Source organism: Haemaphysalis longicornis, unplaced genomic scaffold (assembly GCF_048455015.1).
Source record: "Haemaphysalis longicornis isolate Haplotype H1 unplaced genomic scaffold, Haemaphysalis longicornis Haplotype H1 scaffold_14, whole genome shotgun sequence".
NCBI lineage: Eukaryota > Metazoa > Arthropoda > Arachnida > Ixodida > Ixodidae > Haemaphysalis > Haemaphysalis longicornis.
Window position 1 is genome coordinate 37,086,688 of NW_027526245.1, and position 19,971 is coordinate 37,106,658.

Here is a 19,971-nt window from a genome sequence, read left to right on the forward strand (position 1 = left end):
CGTCAGAAGGTGCTTCTCAGTACCGCGCAACCGGACCCAGCCATGCAGGAGTAAACTGGTACCAGCCGCCACCCAGCAGAACATGCTAAAACATGCTATGAAAGGCATGCTAGAGAAATTCTCATTGTGCGATTTTCAGAATTTACCCTTTAGTAGCCACGTGACATTTACTTATCCACCGTGCGATGTCGGACATTCGTCATTTACTTACTTATATATTTGCGTATTTATTACACCCTCATGTCACTTGGAATTACAGAAGGAAGTAGATTACATTGAATAGAACATGAGAGATGGTTGGGAGAAAAAAATACAGCGTTAATACGATTACAAAGAAAACGTCAACATACAAACATAAAACTGCGTTAAATTGACCCTGCGCACACAATGTAAGGTAGTGTTTCACGAAAAAGATGTTGCCATTAATAGCAACAACTGGAAGAGATCGGTGATTCCATTTACGGGAAGAACGCAGAATGAAGGATGGAGCAGCTGTATTAGTATGATGGGTGATCATTCCAGCCTTGAGACGGTGACCGATGCGCTAAGAAAGATACTGGAGCTGTGGAAACAATTACGCCCATCTTCCCGCGAGGGAACCCTGATGTGATGCGACGCATCGGGGGGTTCAATTGGCGTTTCCATTGGGTTGATTTTCTTGCGCTGACGCTGGTATTGAATTGTGTCAGCCCACTCGCTGAAGGGACCGTCGCTTCCATCATGTCTTCATCGGAAGAATCAAGCCAAGCAGGAAGTCGTCAAGCAAGTCACGCGGAGTGGAACGAGAGCAAGGGCTGACTGAACCGTCGCAGCGCGCTACCCGCTTTATAATCACAGCGCCTGAAGGAGAGGAGACAACGGAGGAGAGTCGCGCACGCACGCACTTGCGCGACGGGAGCGGAGCGAAGTGAGCGAAGCACGCGCACGCAGCTGTTGTTTATGATAATGAGACGGAGTGAGAGTGTTGCGCCCATCTGTCGGAGAGAAGAGCGGAGGAGAGTCGCGCATGCACAGGTGGCGTGCGGACACCGCCGACGCCGACGCAGGAGGGACATGCCTCAGAGCAAGAGATGCGTCGCATCTAAAAAGTTCGTCGTGCAAAATGGGGTGGTGGTGCAATTAATGGAATGTTGATAGGCAAGACACTTTTCGTCGAAGTGACAGAGTAGGCAGGGGCGCATTAGTTTTCACTGCAGATGTACTAGCAGTGTATTGTAGTTCGAGATTATAAAACGCGTGAAATTGTTTAGCCCAAGCGATGTAATTAAGTGAAGATGGCAGGAGTCCCCAACTGAAGAAGAATATTCTAGTTTAGGTCGTACTAATGTTTCGTACAGGGCTAATTTCAATGAAGATGGACCTCTGGAAAACTTGCTCAAGCGTCCGGTTAGCGTTGTTGGTAATCTGTTCGATCTGGAGTGCCCACTAGTACTTCTGTGTTATGTGGACGCCTGAGTACTTGAACGAGAAAGTACATACAAGAAGGATATCATTTAAATAGAAAGCAAATTGACCGTAAACACATCAGAGAACACGCATAGCTTTACAGTTACTAATGTTTAATTCCATTAACCATGTACTGCACGAGTTTGCAACAATGTTAATGTATGATTTAAGAATACACGAATCAATTCGCCTCCTGTATCATTATTGTTTGATGCCTGTAAACTCTACTTTTCTTATTCTTCTAGTAGTGTTTATTGCCTTGATTCTGTATTGCCCCATGATTTAGTGTTCTACTTGTTACTAGCTTGAACACTGTCCCGGTCGAGCCGTTATACTTGCGAAATCGAATTGAATTGCCCTACGTCTTGAGCATGTGAGTTCGGGACTCCCGACACGTCAGTTCGCGTCGGGAGTCCTACCACGTCGCCGCCGAGTTCCCTGACTGTATGTGCTGCGTTGTTGCTTAAGGTAGCGGGTGTACGCTCTCCGTCGCCGCTTGGACTGGATAAACCCATGTAAGAGCACTTGAAAGAAGTGTTCTATCAAGTTGCGCAGTGCAATCAATTGTTTTGCCCTCTTCCTTTTTCGTAAGTTCACATCCTTCACCGTCTTTAAGCATGATATTTGTATGCACCTGCGCGTGTTGCCGATCCGTGTTGCCGCTTCGTTATTCTCGATTATCTTTTAACAGCGTAGCTGCTCTAGGTATAGCCCTGACAATAGTCTCTGCTGATATCGTGTCGCGCTCTCCCCGGAGCAGCTTTCTCCACCGTGCAAAAACGGGTTCCCAGTATAGAAAGAAATTCATTAAAAATAGAAAGATGTCACGCGGCCTCCTCATTTTGATATAGGACGGCTTATTTTGCCTATAAAAAACGTATTTTCAGAAATTCATTGGTGCTTAGAGGTGAAGCCGCCTTTAAGGGTATTGTTGTAAGCTTGGTGCTTGTAATCTGGCTTCTCCACATTGTCTGTTGCACGGTGAAGCTTGTCCATCTACGGCGGGAGTATTACAGAAAACGGCCGGCTACAACTATTCTGTTATCAAAATTATCCCGAAACAAACTATATGATAATTATCCCCTGACAACTGTGGCATTACACCGAGCCTCATTTACTTGTTCCGATTAGTCGACATTGAAATTGTAAACGCTACAGAATTACTGTCTGCTGTCAATAGATGGCAATCTACGGAAGGCGTGTGGTTACAGAAAATAGCGGTAACTGCTGCTTTACCTCAGGTATTCGGGAACAACTCGCATGACAGCCGCTATGACGACGATAACATTACGTACCACAGCTTCGCTGGCCATACTTATTCTCATAGAGGCAACGCAGTGAATTTTTCTTTTCCCCTTTTAAAGTGGAACTTTGTATAACTATAGGCAGAAGGAGAAATTTTGTGGTTCTGTGCACGCAAAAGCCTCCCCCGGCGCAACCCGATACGCATGCGTGAAAGCATCATGTTGGAGAAACTTAGATGCAAAAAATTCCCCCGCATTTCCCCGAGGGGGAGAATGTGAAAGTGCGAATGCACGGTTGTCGGCCCGCTTGCGGCGCTTGCGCTCGGCCCCCGCAGCCCACCGCCTCGCCGCCTTCTCTTCCATCTCTTCCATCGGGTTTGTAGTATCACGTGTACACCACGCAGTTATCAAGCCGCTATAACGCCGCCGAGTCGCCAACGCACGCAGCTGACGACGTAGTTTGAATGCGTTAAAGATATAAGGCGCGTTACTCACACTGATATCAGCGTGGCGTCCGTGGCTTAGTCTGTAGAGCGTCGCGCTGCGGCCGCAAAGTCCTCGGATCGAAACCTGGCGCCGGATGCTGTTTCTTTTTTAAATATAGAGGAGCACTGCGGACGCCGCCGCCGCCGGCGGTGGATGGTTTGGGGTCGCTCATAAAGTGCATTACTTAAAAGGAGAGAGTGTGGCTGCGTTATCTTCCGCAGGAGAGCCTGAGCGCTACAAGGTACTGTGTGAAGCACAGATCAAGCGACAACGGCTGGCCGGGCGTGCGCGGTGAGCACGCAGTGCGCTCAACGTGGCAATGGGGAACCCCGGCTGCACATTATTAACGCAAAAGGGATACGAAAACCTCACCGACGTCGTAGCCTTCCCGGAAACGACATTACCAGAAAATGTTTCATTGGCGCGGCGGCGCCATAGAGTTTCATACTGATATACACTAAGGGAAATCTGGCGCCACTGTCAAGGGGAGCCGCGCTTGAGCGAGCTTTCCGTCATGTACCGGGCAGGCACTATGGTCCCTAGAAATATTTCTAGGGACCATACAGGCACTTTATACTTGTGCTTGGCATGGCTCATGAACAGGCTGAAAAGTTGACTCTGGCTGCAAGAGGCAGCAATATTACTGCAGAAAGTTCATGAAATTTGTTTTGTTACCATAAAATTGAACCTCCAAAAGAATTGATATGTCAGTAGTTATTGAGAATCTTCATCCACGATGAACAATAAACATTATTACCTTTTAAGTGCGAATGCACTTTATAAGCGACCCCAAACCATCCACCGCCGGCGGCGGCGGTGTCGGCGTCCGCAGTGCTCCTCTATATTTAAAAAAGAAACAGCACCCGGCGCCAGGTTTCGATCCGAGGACTTTGCGGCCGCAGCGCGACGCTCTACCGACCAAGCCACGGACGCGACGCTGATATCAGTGTTAGTGACGCGCCTTATATCTTCAACGCATTCAAACTACGTCGTCAGCGGCGTGCGTTGGCGACTCAGTGGCGTTATAGCGGCTTGATAACTGCGTGGTGTACACGTGATACTACAAACCCGATGGAAGAGATGAAAGAGAAGGCGGCGAGGCGGTGGGCTGCGGGGGCCGAGCGCAAGCGCCGCAAGCGGGCCGACAACCGTGCATTCGCACTTTCACATTCTCCCCCTCGGGGAAATGCGGGGGAATTTTTTTGTTGATTTTGGCTTCGAGACAAAAAAGAAGACGTATGTGAGAACGTATGTGAGTAGGTGAGGAACGTCGCTAGTGGCAATGGCGCCGAACAACGGCGTCATGCGACTGCAGCAACTGATTACCCTCTAGTATATCTTCGTATGAAAACCTATGGGTGGCGCTAGGATTCGAACCCACGATCAGTCTGGCCTCAACGGGAGATGTGAAACGCTCTGCCAAGTGAGCCATGAAGCCATGCCCGGATAGCTATACGAACGCGCCTCATGTCCTTCGCTCTAACTTCTCCATCATGATGGTGCGGCTATCTAGGAGAGCTGAAGCGAAGTAGTGCATCATGACGCTAGTGAGCGCCGATAGTTGGCGCCTCGATATGGCAGCGTATAGAAGCGGAAGCTGCTGTGTTTATGCGTACGCCGCTTATGTGGAACACGCTCAGCGTGTGGAACGCCGCCGCAGCGTTCCACAAGCTGAGCTCGTCGCAATGCAAGCGTCTGGTGTACACGCCATGGAGCACGACCAATGTCGTCGCACATTTGGCGAAGTGACCCGGCAGCGGGACGTCGTTCGCCAGCAGGACGTTGCTCGCCAAGTAAACCCACAAGGCTGCTGGCGATCGGCAAATCATGCTCCTTTTGCTGTAGCAGACTGTGACTGCAACAAACTATTCACTGAAACCTCGTTCGGTTTCGCTCGCACCGTTTTCGAGCCCCTGGGTTTTCAATCGGATTTACGCAATGCTCCGGCGCGTGTAATCCGGCGTCTAATGCTGATACGTCGAACGGTGCCATACCGACGAAATATCAATATCGATGTGCAAGTTCATATCGATGCACAATAAACATTCAAATGCTCCTTTGAAGGTACATTTCACTTTTGTGTTTTACCGATTCCTACGAAAGAAGGATCAGCCAGATTTTTTTTTTTTTCAAAATGGGTAGACCACGTGTCGTACGTCCTTGCGGGGAGCAGGCAGCTTACAACCAGTGACTGCGCTAACAGAAACAAAAATGATGGTAAATACCATAAACACGGAAGCTATAATGAAGAAGTCATTAATGAACTATAAGAATTACCACTAGGGTAAACACTGGTCGAACTTTACAGCTCCGTTGGTTAGCCATTTTTACACAATGCTTGGGCGCATTTTAAAGGTACCCACCAGTTGAGGGTCAACAGGAACACGTTTAGTGTCGCGTCGTTCGTGCCAAAGGGCTGATCGACGAGCGGGAATCGGAGCATCGGAATCAGTCGAGGTACTTGGCCCATCCATTCTGTGCAACTATTGAGAGACCATAGGTGTTGTAGAGGTGACAAGCGGTGCCGACACGAGGAGATAAGGCAACGTAAGCCTCCCGTCTATAATTAAGGGGGAAAGGCGCAACTTGGACGAGGACGGCAGTAAGACCCGGGTCACTTGAGGGCTGCGTGCCCCCTTTCACTCTCCTCCCGCCCCCGTTCCAGCTTCGCTGTTTTAATCCTTTCAGGCGTTCTTTTTCTTCAAGCACGAATATGTGTTTTCTGTGTTATACTAAATATTATGGTGACCGCAAGCCCGCAAACGAAAAAAAGAGTTGTTAGTGCAAGTAATTACATTTATTAACTAGGCAATTCATTACGGCATCTAGCAATTAACAACGCCATGTTCAGGATACTTTTTTGTATGTTTTCCTACTTTTGATGACCACATTAACCTACAAACGAAAAATGAGCTTCCCAGTGCGCATATTTAGAGACTTGCAAGAGTGGAAATAAAGCTAGGACCTTTGTTTTTTCAGCCTCTACGACAAAACCTCCTGTTCACTCCAGCTTCTTCGTGTTATGTAGCCTCCAGTTCCGCTAAAACGCCGCAATGGAGATGTATATCGCAACAGCCATCCTTGAAGGACACTTCCGCAAAAACCTAGCGGTTCTGGTTTCCGTTTTCATACGCTAGAGGGAATTTTATGGGGTGCCGTCAATTGGCACCACCAGGGCCGAAACGGCTAAGGGCGAAGCTGTTCTTAGTCGCTGCTTTCATGGGGCGAGGCGGAGAAATGCGGGCCCAGCGATGTCAAGAGGGCAGAGCCTAGGGGGTGGAGAGAAAGCGCCAAACGCATGTTTGTGCAACGCAGTAGAAATTGCACAATACACAACTGCTAACTCCCATGATTCGCAAATTTCTAGTTACATCCGGTGTCCCCCAGGGAGCAGGCTTATCCCCCCTATTATTTTTAATCTACGTCAACGACCTTCCATGTAACACAAAAACCAGACTCCGTCTTTTTGCGGATGACTGCGTCATCTACAATGCCATTCGTAACCCTAGCGATTCCACTGATCTTCAGGAAGACATTGACACAATCGTTGCATGGTGTGCAAAATGGCTCATGCCTCTTAACCTTAATAAGTGCCAATCCATGTCCTTTTCTCGTAAACGCAGCATCACAAATCACGCATACCATATCAGTTCAAATGAAATAACTCGAACAGACTGCTATAAGTATCTAGGCGTTCACTTGACATCGTCATTATCATGGGTCTCTCACATTGAAACAATATGCGCACACGCCTCACGCACACTTGGCTTTTTGCGCCGCAATCTCAAATCTGCATCACCAGCTGTTAAAAAACTTGCATATCAGACATACGTTCGGCCTAAATTGGAATACGCTTCATCTATCTGGCACCCCTCACAAGCATATCTCACCTCCGAACTAGAATCCATCCAGAATCGCGCGGCTCGCTTCATCATGTCAAACTACTCGCGTAAATCTAGCATCACAGAACTCAAATGCACACTTGACCTTCCATGTCTCCAATCATGTCGAATCATCTCGCGTCTCTGCTTGCTTCACTCGTTCTACTATCACCCAATAGCCAGGCACCCTCGACTTCAACCCCCGCCCAGAATCTCGCCGCGCCTCAACCATAGCAAACCAATCGCACACATTCAGTGCCGCACATCATCGATGAAAGATTCTTTTTTCCCTCATGCAATAACCCTGTGGAATACCCTGCCCGACAGTATTGTTTCGTCCGCTGACCGCACGACTTTTCGCGAGAAACTAGCAGTGCATTTCACCTAAATGGTTCTTGTTAAAATGACTTGCTAGTTGAACCATGTTTGTAACAAACTTTTAGTGACCCATGCATTCTGATGCTTATTACTTATGTATATTGCTCTTTTATTTGTATTCTATGATTTTGAATATTTTTCTGCTTGCTTGTTTCCTTTCTGAGCGATGTTTTTGGTTCCCTTTCTTCGTCTTTTCTTCCTTTCTTCGGCCACTTGTGTGATGAAGAGTCCCTCACATATTGTTTGCCCCCGCCTTATGAAATGCCTCCGGGCCCTTAAGGCTTCAATAAATGAAATGAAATAAATGAAAGTAGTCTGCCGCAAATAATTAACAAAAGGTATCAGTCCGCCCACCTTCGTAGCTCAGATGCGCGCGGCGGGGAATAGCACACGTTCGAGGGTCCAAGGCTCGAAACGCAGCCGGGGGTCTTTGTTTCACTAAGAAATTTTTAATAACAATTGCATCGGTAGGAAAAACTTGGCCTCGTATCCGCCCCTTTTGTAACAAATAACGACGAAAGACGATAGTCGACTGGCACCCCTGCCAAGTACAAGCGTCCTTTCTATTTCCCTCTCATCTCTCATGCTGTTCCTCTCCCCTCTCGCTCTTCCCAAGGTAAACACGGTAAATGTTTGCTCAAGTCAATTTAAATTTACCGCGTTCCAGTGCTCCAGGTCGGGTGCTTTAATGCCAGCGCTGCCTTACGGCGGAGACGCGCGTGAATCGAGGCACCCTAGTCAAACGTTTATAAACCACGTTACCCTACTCCACGAGTGTTGCAAGCGTAACGGGGAACCTATCTAGTGGAACCTTTCGTTACTCTTGCGGTTTAATTTTTTAAAATGCCGCCAGAAGTTATAGTGGCGCGGGCGACAGCAGGCGAAGGAATTAATTTTTTTTTCTTCAGTTGATCTAGTATTTCATCTGATATCGCAAAAATCAAGCACCTATGAATTTTTTAATTAATTCATTTTTTAACAAATTGATTGTATGCCTTATATTTGCGTAATGTCTTGTTTTTCAACTATGTCGACGAGTATGAACGTTCTCATCGGATGTAGGCGCTTACATTTGGCTGTGCGTATATAAAACTATTGCGCAGATTCTGTTTCACTTTGAGCGGGTGGCTGAATCTAGTCGCAGGCAGACAGACAAACGGACACACATACAGAGAGACCAAAATTTCTGCGTTTAAGTAGCCCAAGAAAGACTATAATAAAATAAGCACAGGCAACTTAATGCTGTCTGCATGGCTGAAAGGTAAGGCATTAGTGGAAAAACCGCTCGTGGTTTTTCCACTCAGACGCAAAATTCAGACGCGCTTGTCTCGCAGCATTCTGCTTGTACACAAGGCGGCATCTCTGAATACCCCTTGTAACAAATACAGAAAGCAAAATGCCGTCAAATGTTGCAGCAGTAAACGTACGTAAACTTTGTCTGTCCAGATAACACCAGCAAAACCTGGGATTACTGAGTTCACCACTGAGGTAAATCATGCGAGCCAGGGGTCCTGACCCCCGCCAATGCGCGGAATATTTCTTGAAACCTATATTTATAAAAATCACATGACCACCAATGCAACGTATGCGTCCCCCTTGTGATTTTTCTGGATTTACGCCAATGGAGCTTACAGCATTTCGACGTCTATTGCTTTGAGCAGCCCTGTGCCGTACTTTTCTCGTCCCAGAAAGCGCCCAATCGTTTCCTCTGTAGCCTTGGCAGCACTGTAGGCTGTCCTGTATAAAATGAAGTATAGCGCAGTGCAGTAATTTCTAAAATTTTCGGAAAATGGATAAATTCGTGGGCTCTGCGCAATAACACGCCGCCCTTAGGGAGCGCCAGCTCTCGTTGGCGGGCGAGCGAGCGTGATTGGGAACCCGCCTGGTGGATTTGAGCACAGCCTTGCGATTAGGCAACGACATTCAGCTTCGCTATTAAATTGAGAGTTCGCGACGTGAAGTCAGTGAAGCTGAGGTAATTGTTTTATGTTTAACTAACACGTCCAAGTTGCCACTCCTATCTGTACTTGTTTCCTCGAGTATCTTATGTAGCTACAGTACTCTTCACATAGCAGCCGCTGGGCGAAGAGGCCCTATAAAGTTCACGAGGATGGGCTGTTTCAGAGTGGTATAACTCCTGTATCGGTATATATGTTAAGTTAAGGACGGGTCGCGCACTTACATATCTTCCCCACTTCCCCCTGGTCAGACTACGTATTCCATTGACAAGAAAACGTGCACCGCATTACTGCACGGAATTGCTTGAGCTCATGCGGGGTTCTAATTTAGGTTAGCCGAGATTTCGAGAGATGCCCAAGGCGAACTAAATGCTTCCTTGACGGGGGTTTTTAAGGGACGTCGAGTGTCAGGAACCCTGCACTCACCGTAGGTGCCCTCTTGAACCTGGAGAACAGCCCAGTGGTCGTAATCGGTGCCGAGGACTGTCACCCAAACGACCGGCTTATCTGCGCATAAAAAATAGAATTGATTTATTTGGGCATTTCGACTTCCGAACGTCGTGTTCCCAGGCAGCACAATCAGAAACAAGCCTGGTCTCTGATCAGATTGCCCAATCATGGGGTTTGCTGAATATTACTTAATTCCTTGTTCGCAATATGGGAATGCGAGCAGCATTTGCTGAATCTTACATTCTATTCTTACTCGTCCCAAAAAGTAATAATTGTGGTGCCGTTTGATCATACTTATTCATCGCTATAAAGGAAGAGGAGAGTAAGTATGATCAATAAATATAGCTAGTTTTGTGTGTTTCCATTTATTTCTTAGTCTCGAGGCTTAGCGGAGACGAAGTGAGTTGAGCTACACGTAGGAAGCTAGCTTATCATGATATTGTATACTACGGTACGGTATGCAGGACCATGGGGCCGCCGATGGTTAACGAGTGTCTTGCCTGAAATTTCGGCCCGCCGCCATCAGATGTTTACATTGAATGTTCCCAGTTCCGGGTCTAACATAGCGAGTTATTTCATAGTTTTGCACTGAACGTGGCTGGTATAGTGAAGTCAGAAGCCACCGCCGAAAAGTTCCTACTGCTGTCTAGCTGGTTGCGTTGAGCGAGAATTCAATTTTTATGAACTTTCCTCCGAGAAGAGGCGTTTTTTACCAGGACCTCCTAGTTGGTGTTTGTTTTCATCTTTCTCGGCACAGCTTTTCATGCCGCACGGGTGAAATATTTTCATATAGGTTGCGAACGTTTGTTTTGTGATAATTTATGCAACAGCAGTTCGTTCAAGGGGCCAGAGCTCATATGTATATTAACGCACCTATGTCACTAGCCTTGTAACACATGACATTTACGTGGCATTTACACGATATAACATGTGACATATACACGAACTGTTTCCTACTAACTGCAATGTTTTCTTCTGCCTTTATTTCGCTGCATATCCTTCGGATGAGCCTACAGGTCTTTCTTTGTACGCGCTTACGTTTTTCGTGTTCATAGACGCTTAAAAATTGCCATTAAAATTTTTGATAGTTTGGTACACAGGCTGTCAAGATCAATTTCGAAGATTTTTTTCATACTTCCATTGAGTGCAGCAATTCCTGCAGGATATGTTTACAATTTACGTCCTTTCAAGAAAAAAGAGCAGGTCGCGGGTTCGATTCCCGGCCGCGGCGGCCGCTTTTCTGATGGAGGCGAAAAGCGAAAACGCCCGTGTGTACGAGATTTAGGCGCACGATAAAGATCCCCAGGTGGTCAAAATTAATCCGGAGCCCTCCACTACGGCGCGCCTCATCGCCTGCGTTGCGTCGGCGCGTTAAACCCCACAATCAATCAATCAATCAAGAAAAAAGAGCAAGTCCCCCAAAATGTAAGAGAACCTCGCCAGAGAACCTATTTTTAACTTGTGTATGCACCCTCTGGTGTATTCTTTGTGGTTGGTGCTTTTTTTCAGTGCAAGTTATGTCACCTGATATTGAGTCATAGCTGAGAAGGCCTAGTGTGCAAAGAGGGCCTCTCGTGAAATGCACCCTGTGAGCAAAATACCTTTTGCACCTGCCTACTTGCCCATACGTGCACTATGTGAATACAAAAACAAAACATGCTAGCCTCTGGCACCTGCCCCAGCAATGAAACAGATGATGGGCAACCCAGACGCAGGGTGTGCGAATACGTGATGCCGCCTTTTGTGCGATTAGGGTGGGAAAATCACGGTGAATTACCCTTTGGCCGAAGGAAGTAAAATTCACGAAAAAAGAAAGGCCGTGGTATAGACACTGTTGCACACTGTACAATATCAGTGTACAATATCAGTGTACAATATCAGCCTACTTCATTTAATATGAGGCTGCTGTAGGTGGCGCGAATTTTAAATACAAGAGCAGTACTATACAGCCCGCCATTTTAAAACATAACGATAAGCAATAAATCTGTCCCACTGAATTCCGAGGTTCTCACTACTGCTGAAACTAGCAGGGACTAGAAAGCTCCGGCTATATTAACTTAATCTGTATATTTGGTATAATACTATTAAATAAATTTACCGTGATTTTTCAACCCTAATCGCACAAAAGGCGGCAGCACGCATACTCCGACCATACCTCTGTGTTGTTCCTCATCCATTTATTACTGGGACAACTGCGAGAGGCAAGCAAAAGCCACAGTGTCACTATTAAGGCTAAGCCTAACTACATCGGCCATCAACATTTCATGAAGTAGTTTGGCTCAGAAGCTTTTCAATATAGTGTTTCGAAATACAACTAGTTCTTAGAGAATCATGTGTTGCGCACTGTGCAATGGTCACATCAAGGCACTTCTCGATTATTCATTAGAGTTTGCGCACGACTTTTTCCGTAAAACATATAACTTCTTACCTATGTGCGCAAAATGTTACTTCGACCACATATTGGGCGCAATATGTTGGTCTACGCTATATTATAAGCCCCTCCTCTATGCGAAACCATGTTTTAGGTGCGGAGTACCTTAGGACCGCACAATGTCCGTCCGCATCCGTGAGAATAGCATTTACAATCGCAAAACATCACGCAGGCACCGGCACGATTCCGGCCTGTGCACATGTCTGGTAGACCAGACTGGTTTTTTAAGTTATGAGAGACACGGTGCTTTTGATTTTTTTATGTTATAATTTAGCATGACGTCCGTGACTTATGTGTGTATAGAAGACGGGTTTTTACAAAAATAAATTAGTGGTGAGTGCGGCGTTCTCCATTTGTTTCTCCCCTTTTGTGCTTGGCGTTTTGTTTCCCTGTGATCTTTAATTATGAATATTAACCAACTCTCCCAACTCACAGCCCTCCCGAAAATTGGCGGAAGTACCCCATTAGATACTTGGATATTATAAGGCTGTTCGATAATATAAGTTTACTCCATCGCCAAATGCGGAGCGCTTTCTCATCTGTAACTTCGCCAAGCGCCGAGATATTCTTCAGAGACGATGCAACGTCGTGAAGGCTTCGAATGGCACTGACAAAATGGTGTCTAGAAAGGCGTAAACTCGCACCATTTTTGGTGTAACGTTTTACGAGGTGAACCTTCTGAAAAGTGTCGGACCTGAACAAGTAAAATGCAAATGTCAGAGAGCATCGAATGACGCGGACGGATTTTAACTGCACTTGTTGAAACATTTGGCCACATATTCAGTTAGTTGAGTAAGTTCAGTAAGTTCATTAAGTTGGCTTTAGTGGACCACTTTTTGCGCTGTAATGAATATACCAGTCTCTGCTTCAAGTGTCTTACAACGCGTTGTATTTACGTGATAAAAAGTTGTCAGAACAAACAAACAACAAATTGTAACGGAAGTGAGTGCCCATCACTGCACTAAGAATGAAAACATGTTTCCCATTAGCTTCAATTAGGGCCTTCCTGGGGGAAACCAGGGTGAGTAGATGACGTCACCTTCCAGGCTTCTTCACCGCGCTGCCCACGGGTATCCCTCGCATGGAACCAATTGTAACCTATCCGCTTCCGTGAGTGCATCTTTCAAAGAACAACCGGGCAAGTAGGGAAATATCCAGATTTCAATCCGTGGTTTGTAGCCGACCTTCGAGAACAGTGAGGTGGTTTTACAAATGGCTTTATTAAGCGGAAATCATTGAAAGGAAGAAAAAACCGCTGCAAAGCTTTATCGTTACTTGAAGACATTTTCCTGTGGACATATGCCTCAACTTACATCTAAGAAGAGCGTGCCTCCCGAGAAGATTTTTAGAACGGGGAGCAAGTGGACTGGTTGGTGCATGTTTAAAAATGTAAGAGACAGCGCAAAGGACAGGACGTAGATTAGACGACAGACACGCGGCGCTGACTAACAACCAGGTTTTCTTGCTTGCAGGCGGCTTATATACACATCTACACAGCAATGGAAAAAGAAAAAAGGAAAATACAGATAGCAAGGGAGGAGGAGAATACACAAGTTATTGTCACATGGTCATCGATAATTTTGGTTGTGGGTGTTTTCCTTAATTCTATGCAAGGAATGTTGGTTCTCGCAAAAATTACTTCCAACACAGCCGAAACAGTTTTCAAAATCTAGCACTTTTATGGGACCGGAAAGAAAGCGTGTAGGTTACATTTAAGGCATTTATACTATGCATGTGAAAAAGACGGGATCTTAAAAGGACGATCATGCAGCACCGACAGAAGAAATAAAAACACGACGTCGCCTGTAGCCGCAGTTACTTGAACACTATGCCCCGTATTCTGAGTACCTCCTCCACTCAAGCTCGAGAAAACCCTGGAATGTGAGTTTCGATTCCATACACTAACCTCCACTCGAGTGTTTACTCCACTGATCTACACTTAGTGGCTGGATGGCGCTTCGGCGCTGCCGCGGCCGGGCGCGCGCACGGCCACCGGAAGTTCAACGGCTCGTCCCGGAAGTCGGGCGTCTGCTACGCTTCTCAACCGCTGATAAGCGTCCCCATTGGCGCATTTTGGCATTTTGTTCTCACTTTATTGCATTTTGGCTATACACATCGCGTTCAGATCGCAACTTATGCTATACGGAAACATGCGCCGTTAATATGAAGCAGAATTTAATGTCACCTGGGTCTTGGTTTGAGAGGAGACGACGCATCTCGAACGGGATTAATGCTAGTGAGTGTACTTTATGATTCGTGTTAAGATGCACGCCTCATAATAAATTAACAGTCCTAAATAGACTTGTGTTAGTCGAAAACCATAAATTAACAGCCGTGAAAGGACTTGCATTATCCGAAAATCAACTACCTAAGCGAGTTCGACATCAACACGGAGGAAGCTGCCTGAAACAGAAGAACCGATTTGAGGTTTACTACGTGCCGACAAAAAAAAAACCTGAAAATTAATGTGCGCAGCTTGCTCCTGCTTTACCTTTGGTCAGTACATCGGAACCTTTTACAGTATGAATTCAAGCATATGTGTGTTTGGGAATTATACCACTAGCATCTTAGACAGTTATTATACCACCACTGAGATATATAACGCAGATAGCAGCATTTCAAAAATTGAAAGAAAAAATTGGGTACTTAAAATTTAAGACCACGTGGTTTGTAACGTAATGGAGATGTTTTTCCAACAACGTTTCATTGCTTACGGTACAAGGTTTTGAGAGTAAGTTTGCAAAACAATTCTTCCTCAATTACAGCTTTTCACAGCTCCATGTAGATATTGTTGTGCTCCGAGCTAATTTGTAGAACGTCATTTTTGAAGCGACTCTACAAATATACCATATCTAGCTTTCTCGCTCAAAATTACAACCTGTCGGAAACCTAGAAAAACTACTTTAGGAAAATTATATTTGGCATAAATCTCGAAGTCAACGTGAAGATTAAAACGCTGAAAGAATATTTCAGGTTTCTGAATATTTATTGTGTAATTCGCTGTCAAATCTAACTTCCCATGCATTTCTACGGGATAGTTCCCATGACTCAGGAACCCAGTCGCGCAACGTGCGCGATTTGAAACTGTGCACAAAGCAAGCATTCACCCCAAATATTAGCTGTGCAAAAGAACTTTTCATTTCGCTAAAAAAGTGCAGAGTAATCACTGTTGAAAGGACTGCCATGAGCGGGAAAGCTGCACATGCTACGAAAGAAGGTAGCGCCCATGCAGGCGATTTCAGTGTCTAATAAACGTAGCATCAACTGCAGGGGAAGTTATACGAACGCTAAACGAGCGAACTGCGATGGCTGAACAGTATTCTTTTTTTTTTTTCAGAGCCGCTATACCAAAATTCTGAACGAGAGTGCGAAGCTGGGCGAGTCGGTAGGAATCGATTAATAAAAACAGCGCAAAGGACGGGACACGAGTGAAAACAGACAGGGACGGGCGCTGACTGACGACTGAAGTTTATTGAAAGAAACGGAGACATACAAAGGGAAATACACAGAGAAGCTTACTGCCAGAAGCCTACGTTCGCAGAGAAGCCTACTGCCGTTCTCGTCGGTTCATTCAAAGGTGGTCAAGCGCGGAATTGCTCAAGGTGCCCTGTGGAATGCTCCCCAGAGAGGTTGCCACCACCTTGTCCCAGAGAGCTTCAAAGAGCAAGAATCGCTACTGAAGACGGCGGGCTTCCCGGACAGTCTAATCAAGAGCCTTTCCAGACTTTTTCTAAAAGAAATCCGCGAGGGTAGGCCGCAGAAGAACCCGAACAAAGAAAAGGAAGGAATGGCCATCATTTTATTCCTGCACGGTGTTTCCCACAAGCTGATGAAAACAGGAAGAAAGTGTGGAGTAAGAGGGATGTTTCGGCCCCCAACAAGCTTTCCCGGCTCTGCAGAAAGGTGAACAGCGGTGGCCAAAGTTTTGGTCGCTGTGTGGTTAGGCATACAATTGCCTACACGGGATGCAGGAAAGGTGTTGTGTACAACGTCCCTCTGTCCTGCGACAAGTCGTACGTAGGGTAGACGGGGTGTTGTAATAATGACCGCCTGCGCGAGCATGCAAACTCGCTCAAGAATTTTCAGGGGAGCAATCTGGCAATCCATTGCGGGAAGCATAAATGCTCACCGAAGCTCGACCGCACCTAACCCGATAGTGAGCAGAAACCCGGACCAGCGCTCACATGAAATTTCGGAGGCGTTTACTATGAACAAAATGGGGGACTCTTGTGTCAGCATGCCATCAATCGCTCTGCATGATAAAGAGATTAACTATTTAGGTGGTGTGACTGTCGTGGGTGATACCACGGAACAGCAATCTTAGGTTTTCATGATGTTGTAATTCTTGTTTTCCACATGCTTTGTATTTCCCTTTGTATGTCTCCGTTTCTTTCCATAAACTTCAGTCGTCAGACAGCGCCCGTCCCTGTCTGTTTTTACTCGTGTCCCGTCCTTTCCGCTGTTTTTAATAACCAAAATTCCGAGCCATGTCGTACTATACCTTTTCCAAATGCTTCGGGAAAGAAAACAACGTGGTCACGGCGTCAGGCTGTAGCCGAGTTCGTGCGCCCGTTCTGTCAAAACAGTTGTCAGTAAAGTGGTCACTGCGGAGTCTGCTGCCTGGGGATGGAGCCCATTTGTCCCTTCGTAAGTTTGCCGCCCAACTCCGGTATAAATCCGGCTTAGAGCAAGGGAATCTGCGTAGCAAGAGCCACAGCTTAAAAACGACACTGATTCGACATTTGCGTTTCGCTGCGTATCATGCACGTCGTACAGAATATTGTAATACTTCCAAGTGGAACGTCTTGCCAGACGACTTCTCTGGTCTGCTTGTGCAGTTGACGGCGCAACAAGCAGGCATTTTTGGCGGAATGCGCGCGAAACCAGCCCATACGTAGCATGCGCTATGCTGGAACCGCGGCCGGACTTTCTGGGACGAGCGCTCGAACTTCCGGCGGCCGTGCGCCGGAGAGCTCGAAGCGCCATCCAGCAACTCTAGTGGAGATCAGTGGTCTACTCCAACGGAGGAGCCGTTTGGCGATATAAAGAAGCCACTCCAAGGTGTCGCCTGTGCTAAATTGAAACAGCCCTCCACTACTATTTTCAAGATGGTCACCTACGCTCCTCTCGGTTCAAGCCGGCTGTGCTCGCTCGCTTCTTTCGCGGAGTTCGCGGAGCATGTATCCAGCATTGACGTGGCATTTAATGAAGGTTTAGGGGATTTCCTCACCGTCAATTTTCCATGTCAGCGCATAAGGTACGGGTTGAATACGCTTGAGCACTTCAGCAAGGGCGAATTCGTGTCGCGGTGCCGCTTTACCAATCGATCACTGCTGGAGCTGCCGAGGTGGCTACCCTTCAAGCCAAACGCCAGCAACCGCGGCCACCCACTGGTCCCTGCGTTGCAGATGCTGGTTTCGTTGCGATGTTATGGCGCCGGGACATTTCAAGTTGTCATGGGTGCCTTTGTCAACGTTTCGCCGCCGACAAGCCGCGTCGTCAGGCGTTGGTTGGAGCTAGTAATTCGAAGGGTCGTGATGTTTCCTGCGACGGCGGGTGAGCTCCGAGATATGTCTGCGGACTTGTCTTTATCCTCGCAATGTCAAGGTTGTCGCTGTCATGTACCACAAGTCATCACTCTCCTGTAACGACGAAATTTGGTCAAATATCTGCCGCTACGGTAGCATGCTGATCGCAGTGAAGCAGTCGAGGCGTTGAAGAAGTTTTAAGTTTAACTTGTTTACTTTACTGATGACATTTACTGATCTTTAACACATACATATTTGAAGGAGTACACTTTTTACATAAATAAGAAAGACAGTCAAAAGATTAAGAGTATTTAACAGGACATGGCTGGCTGGACTCGGGTCTCTCGGCGAAAGGGCACGACGACGGGCGGCAGAGTTTCTGAAGTGAGTCCGGGTGCTGGCCGCGCGCCGCCCTCAATAGCCGGAGGAGCCGCGTTATATCCGCGTCAAGCAGTCCGGTAGGGAACTTATTGGGGGAAAAAGTGTATTCTGGAGCGTGCAGACCGCGAGGAGTAAGGCTTTCTGCAGCCAATCGGGGAGACGCTTGCAAACACCAATCAGCCATGTTCCCGCCAAAGTGAAAAGGACCAATCAAACACAGACACAAGGTTTGAACCCGAGAACGCGCGCTTGGAGAATTATGGGTGTAAAGAAAGTAGTTCAGACAAAACACACTAAAGTAAACAGTGGAAAAGACAGAAAGGTCGTCTGAAGTACACACCCGGAGCCCGAATGCGACCAGCGCACACGCCACGGGGGGTCGGGAACGTCGCGGCCGCAGCTGGGACGATGGTCCCCCTCGACAACCGCGCCCTCCGATCAGTCAGCGCGCAAAGACACACTCCGTATGCGTTTCTTAGAAAAAAACTGGGTTAGGCGACCGAAGAGGGATGCTACAAAAGAGAAAAGGCAAACTCAACCGGGGCTTCGCGACACTGTTATGAAGGTGCCACACTAATCTATGACACGGCTACCGTGGTCTGCTTACAGTGCGTAGAAGCAGACGATCGCCGTAGAGAAGCGAGCGAGCGCCTCGTCTGCTCCAAAGCGCAGTTTTCTTTTTTTCTTTTTTCTTCGCGTCACCCGCGCTGCGAGGCTCCGCCCCCTCCAAGTGCCCATCGTTTCGTGCTCGTCTGCTGCCTCGCGCTTTCGTGCTGTCGGACGCAAACATTTCTACCAAGTTTACCATGGTGCCATCCAAATTACAAACGCAATCCTTTGTAATCTGCGCATTATGTGGGCTTTTAGCAGAGGATAGTGGCGTGAACAGCAAAGAACAAAGAATTAAGCGCTCACTGTGTCGGCAATTCCGGCCGAAAATATGGGCTCGCCAAGCGTGAAAACAAAACCGCGTACACCTCCAGCCCTTCCGCTGACATCGTTATCTTGGCTGTCATCCGGAGTGGGGGCGCCGAAACTAATGGAGATCAATAAGATCAGAAAGAACGGGAGACACGACAATATACGGGGGGCAGCGTACACAAAAATAAAACACATTTATCGTCTGCTAACGAAGTATGTGTGCAGTGTGGCCACACGAAAAAGCATCTATCTCTAGTTGTGTCCACCTAGCTCATGTCATTTTTGTGCTCCGCTCAATCACAGAAAGTAATATTTCTTAAAATACCTATATGGTTATTCAGCAGAAACTAAAGACGTTATTGTGACGGCGCAGAGCAGCCGTCGGGGAAAAAGAGATCGGCCAGGGCCGCAGACACGACTCAACGCTTCTACCGTCAGACAAGAACTGTTTATTTCTCGCTCCGAGCACACGAGGGGCGAGCACCCCGCGGCCGCAGGCACGGCGTCTGGTGTCGGAGGGTCGGCGTGGGAAAGAGAAGAGGGAGAGAACCGCAGTCCGCAGTCACGCGTAAGTGAGCCGAAAAGCACGTACGTTATATAAACACAGCGCCCCACGCCACATTCCGGGGTTCTGAAAAATGTCGTCCCGACATTTATGTTTAACACTCCCCTGCGGGCTGTAGACAGGAAACACTTAGTTTTGAGAGTCACAACACGGCTGCGAGAACTCTGCAATGGGCGACAAGTATGGCTTCAGCTTTTCCACGTGAACTATTTCGCGGCACGAACCGTCCATGAGTTCAATCTCATAGTTCACTGGAGAAACACGAGACACAATCCGATGAGGACCTGTGAACTTCCGCTGAG

The 19,971-nt window shown here is 47.1% G+C and overlaps 1 protein-coding gene across 1 annotated transcript in view; it reads right to left on the minus strand.

The window, feature by feature from the left end:
* The window catches only part of LOC144165047 (uncharacterized), a 176,018-nt gene that overhangs the window by 62,790 nt on the left and 93,257 nt on the right, over positions 1 to 19,971 (minus strand). The window contains exon 4 of the mRNA XM_077695204.1: positions 9,820 to 9,900. Coding sequence (XP_077551330.1) covers positions 9,820 to 9,900 — 81 coding nt within the window. The remainder of the gene's footprint in view (positions 1 to 9,819; positions 9,901 to 19,971) is intronic.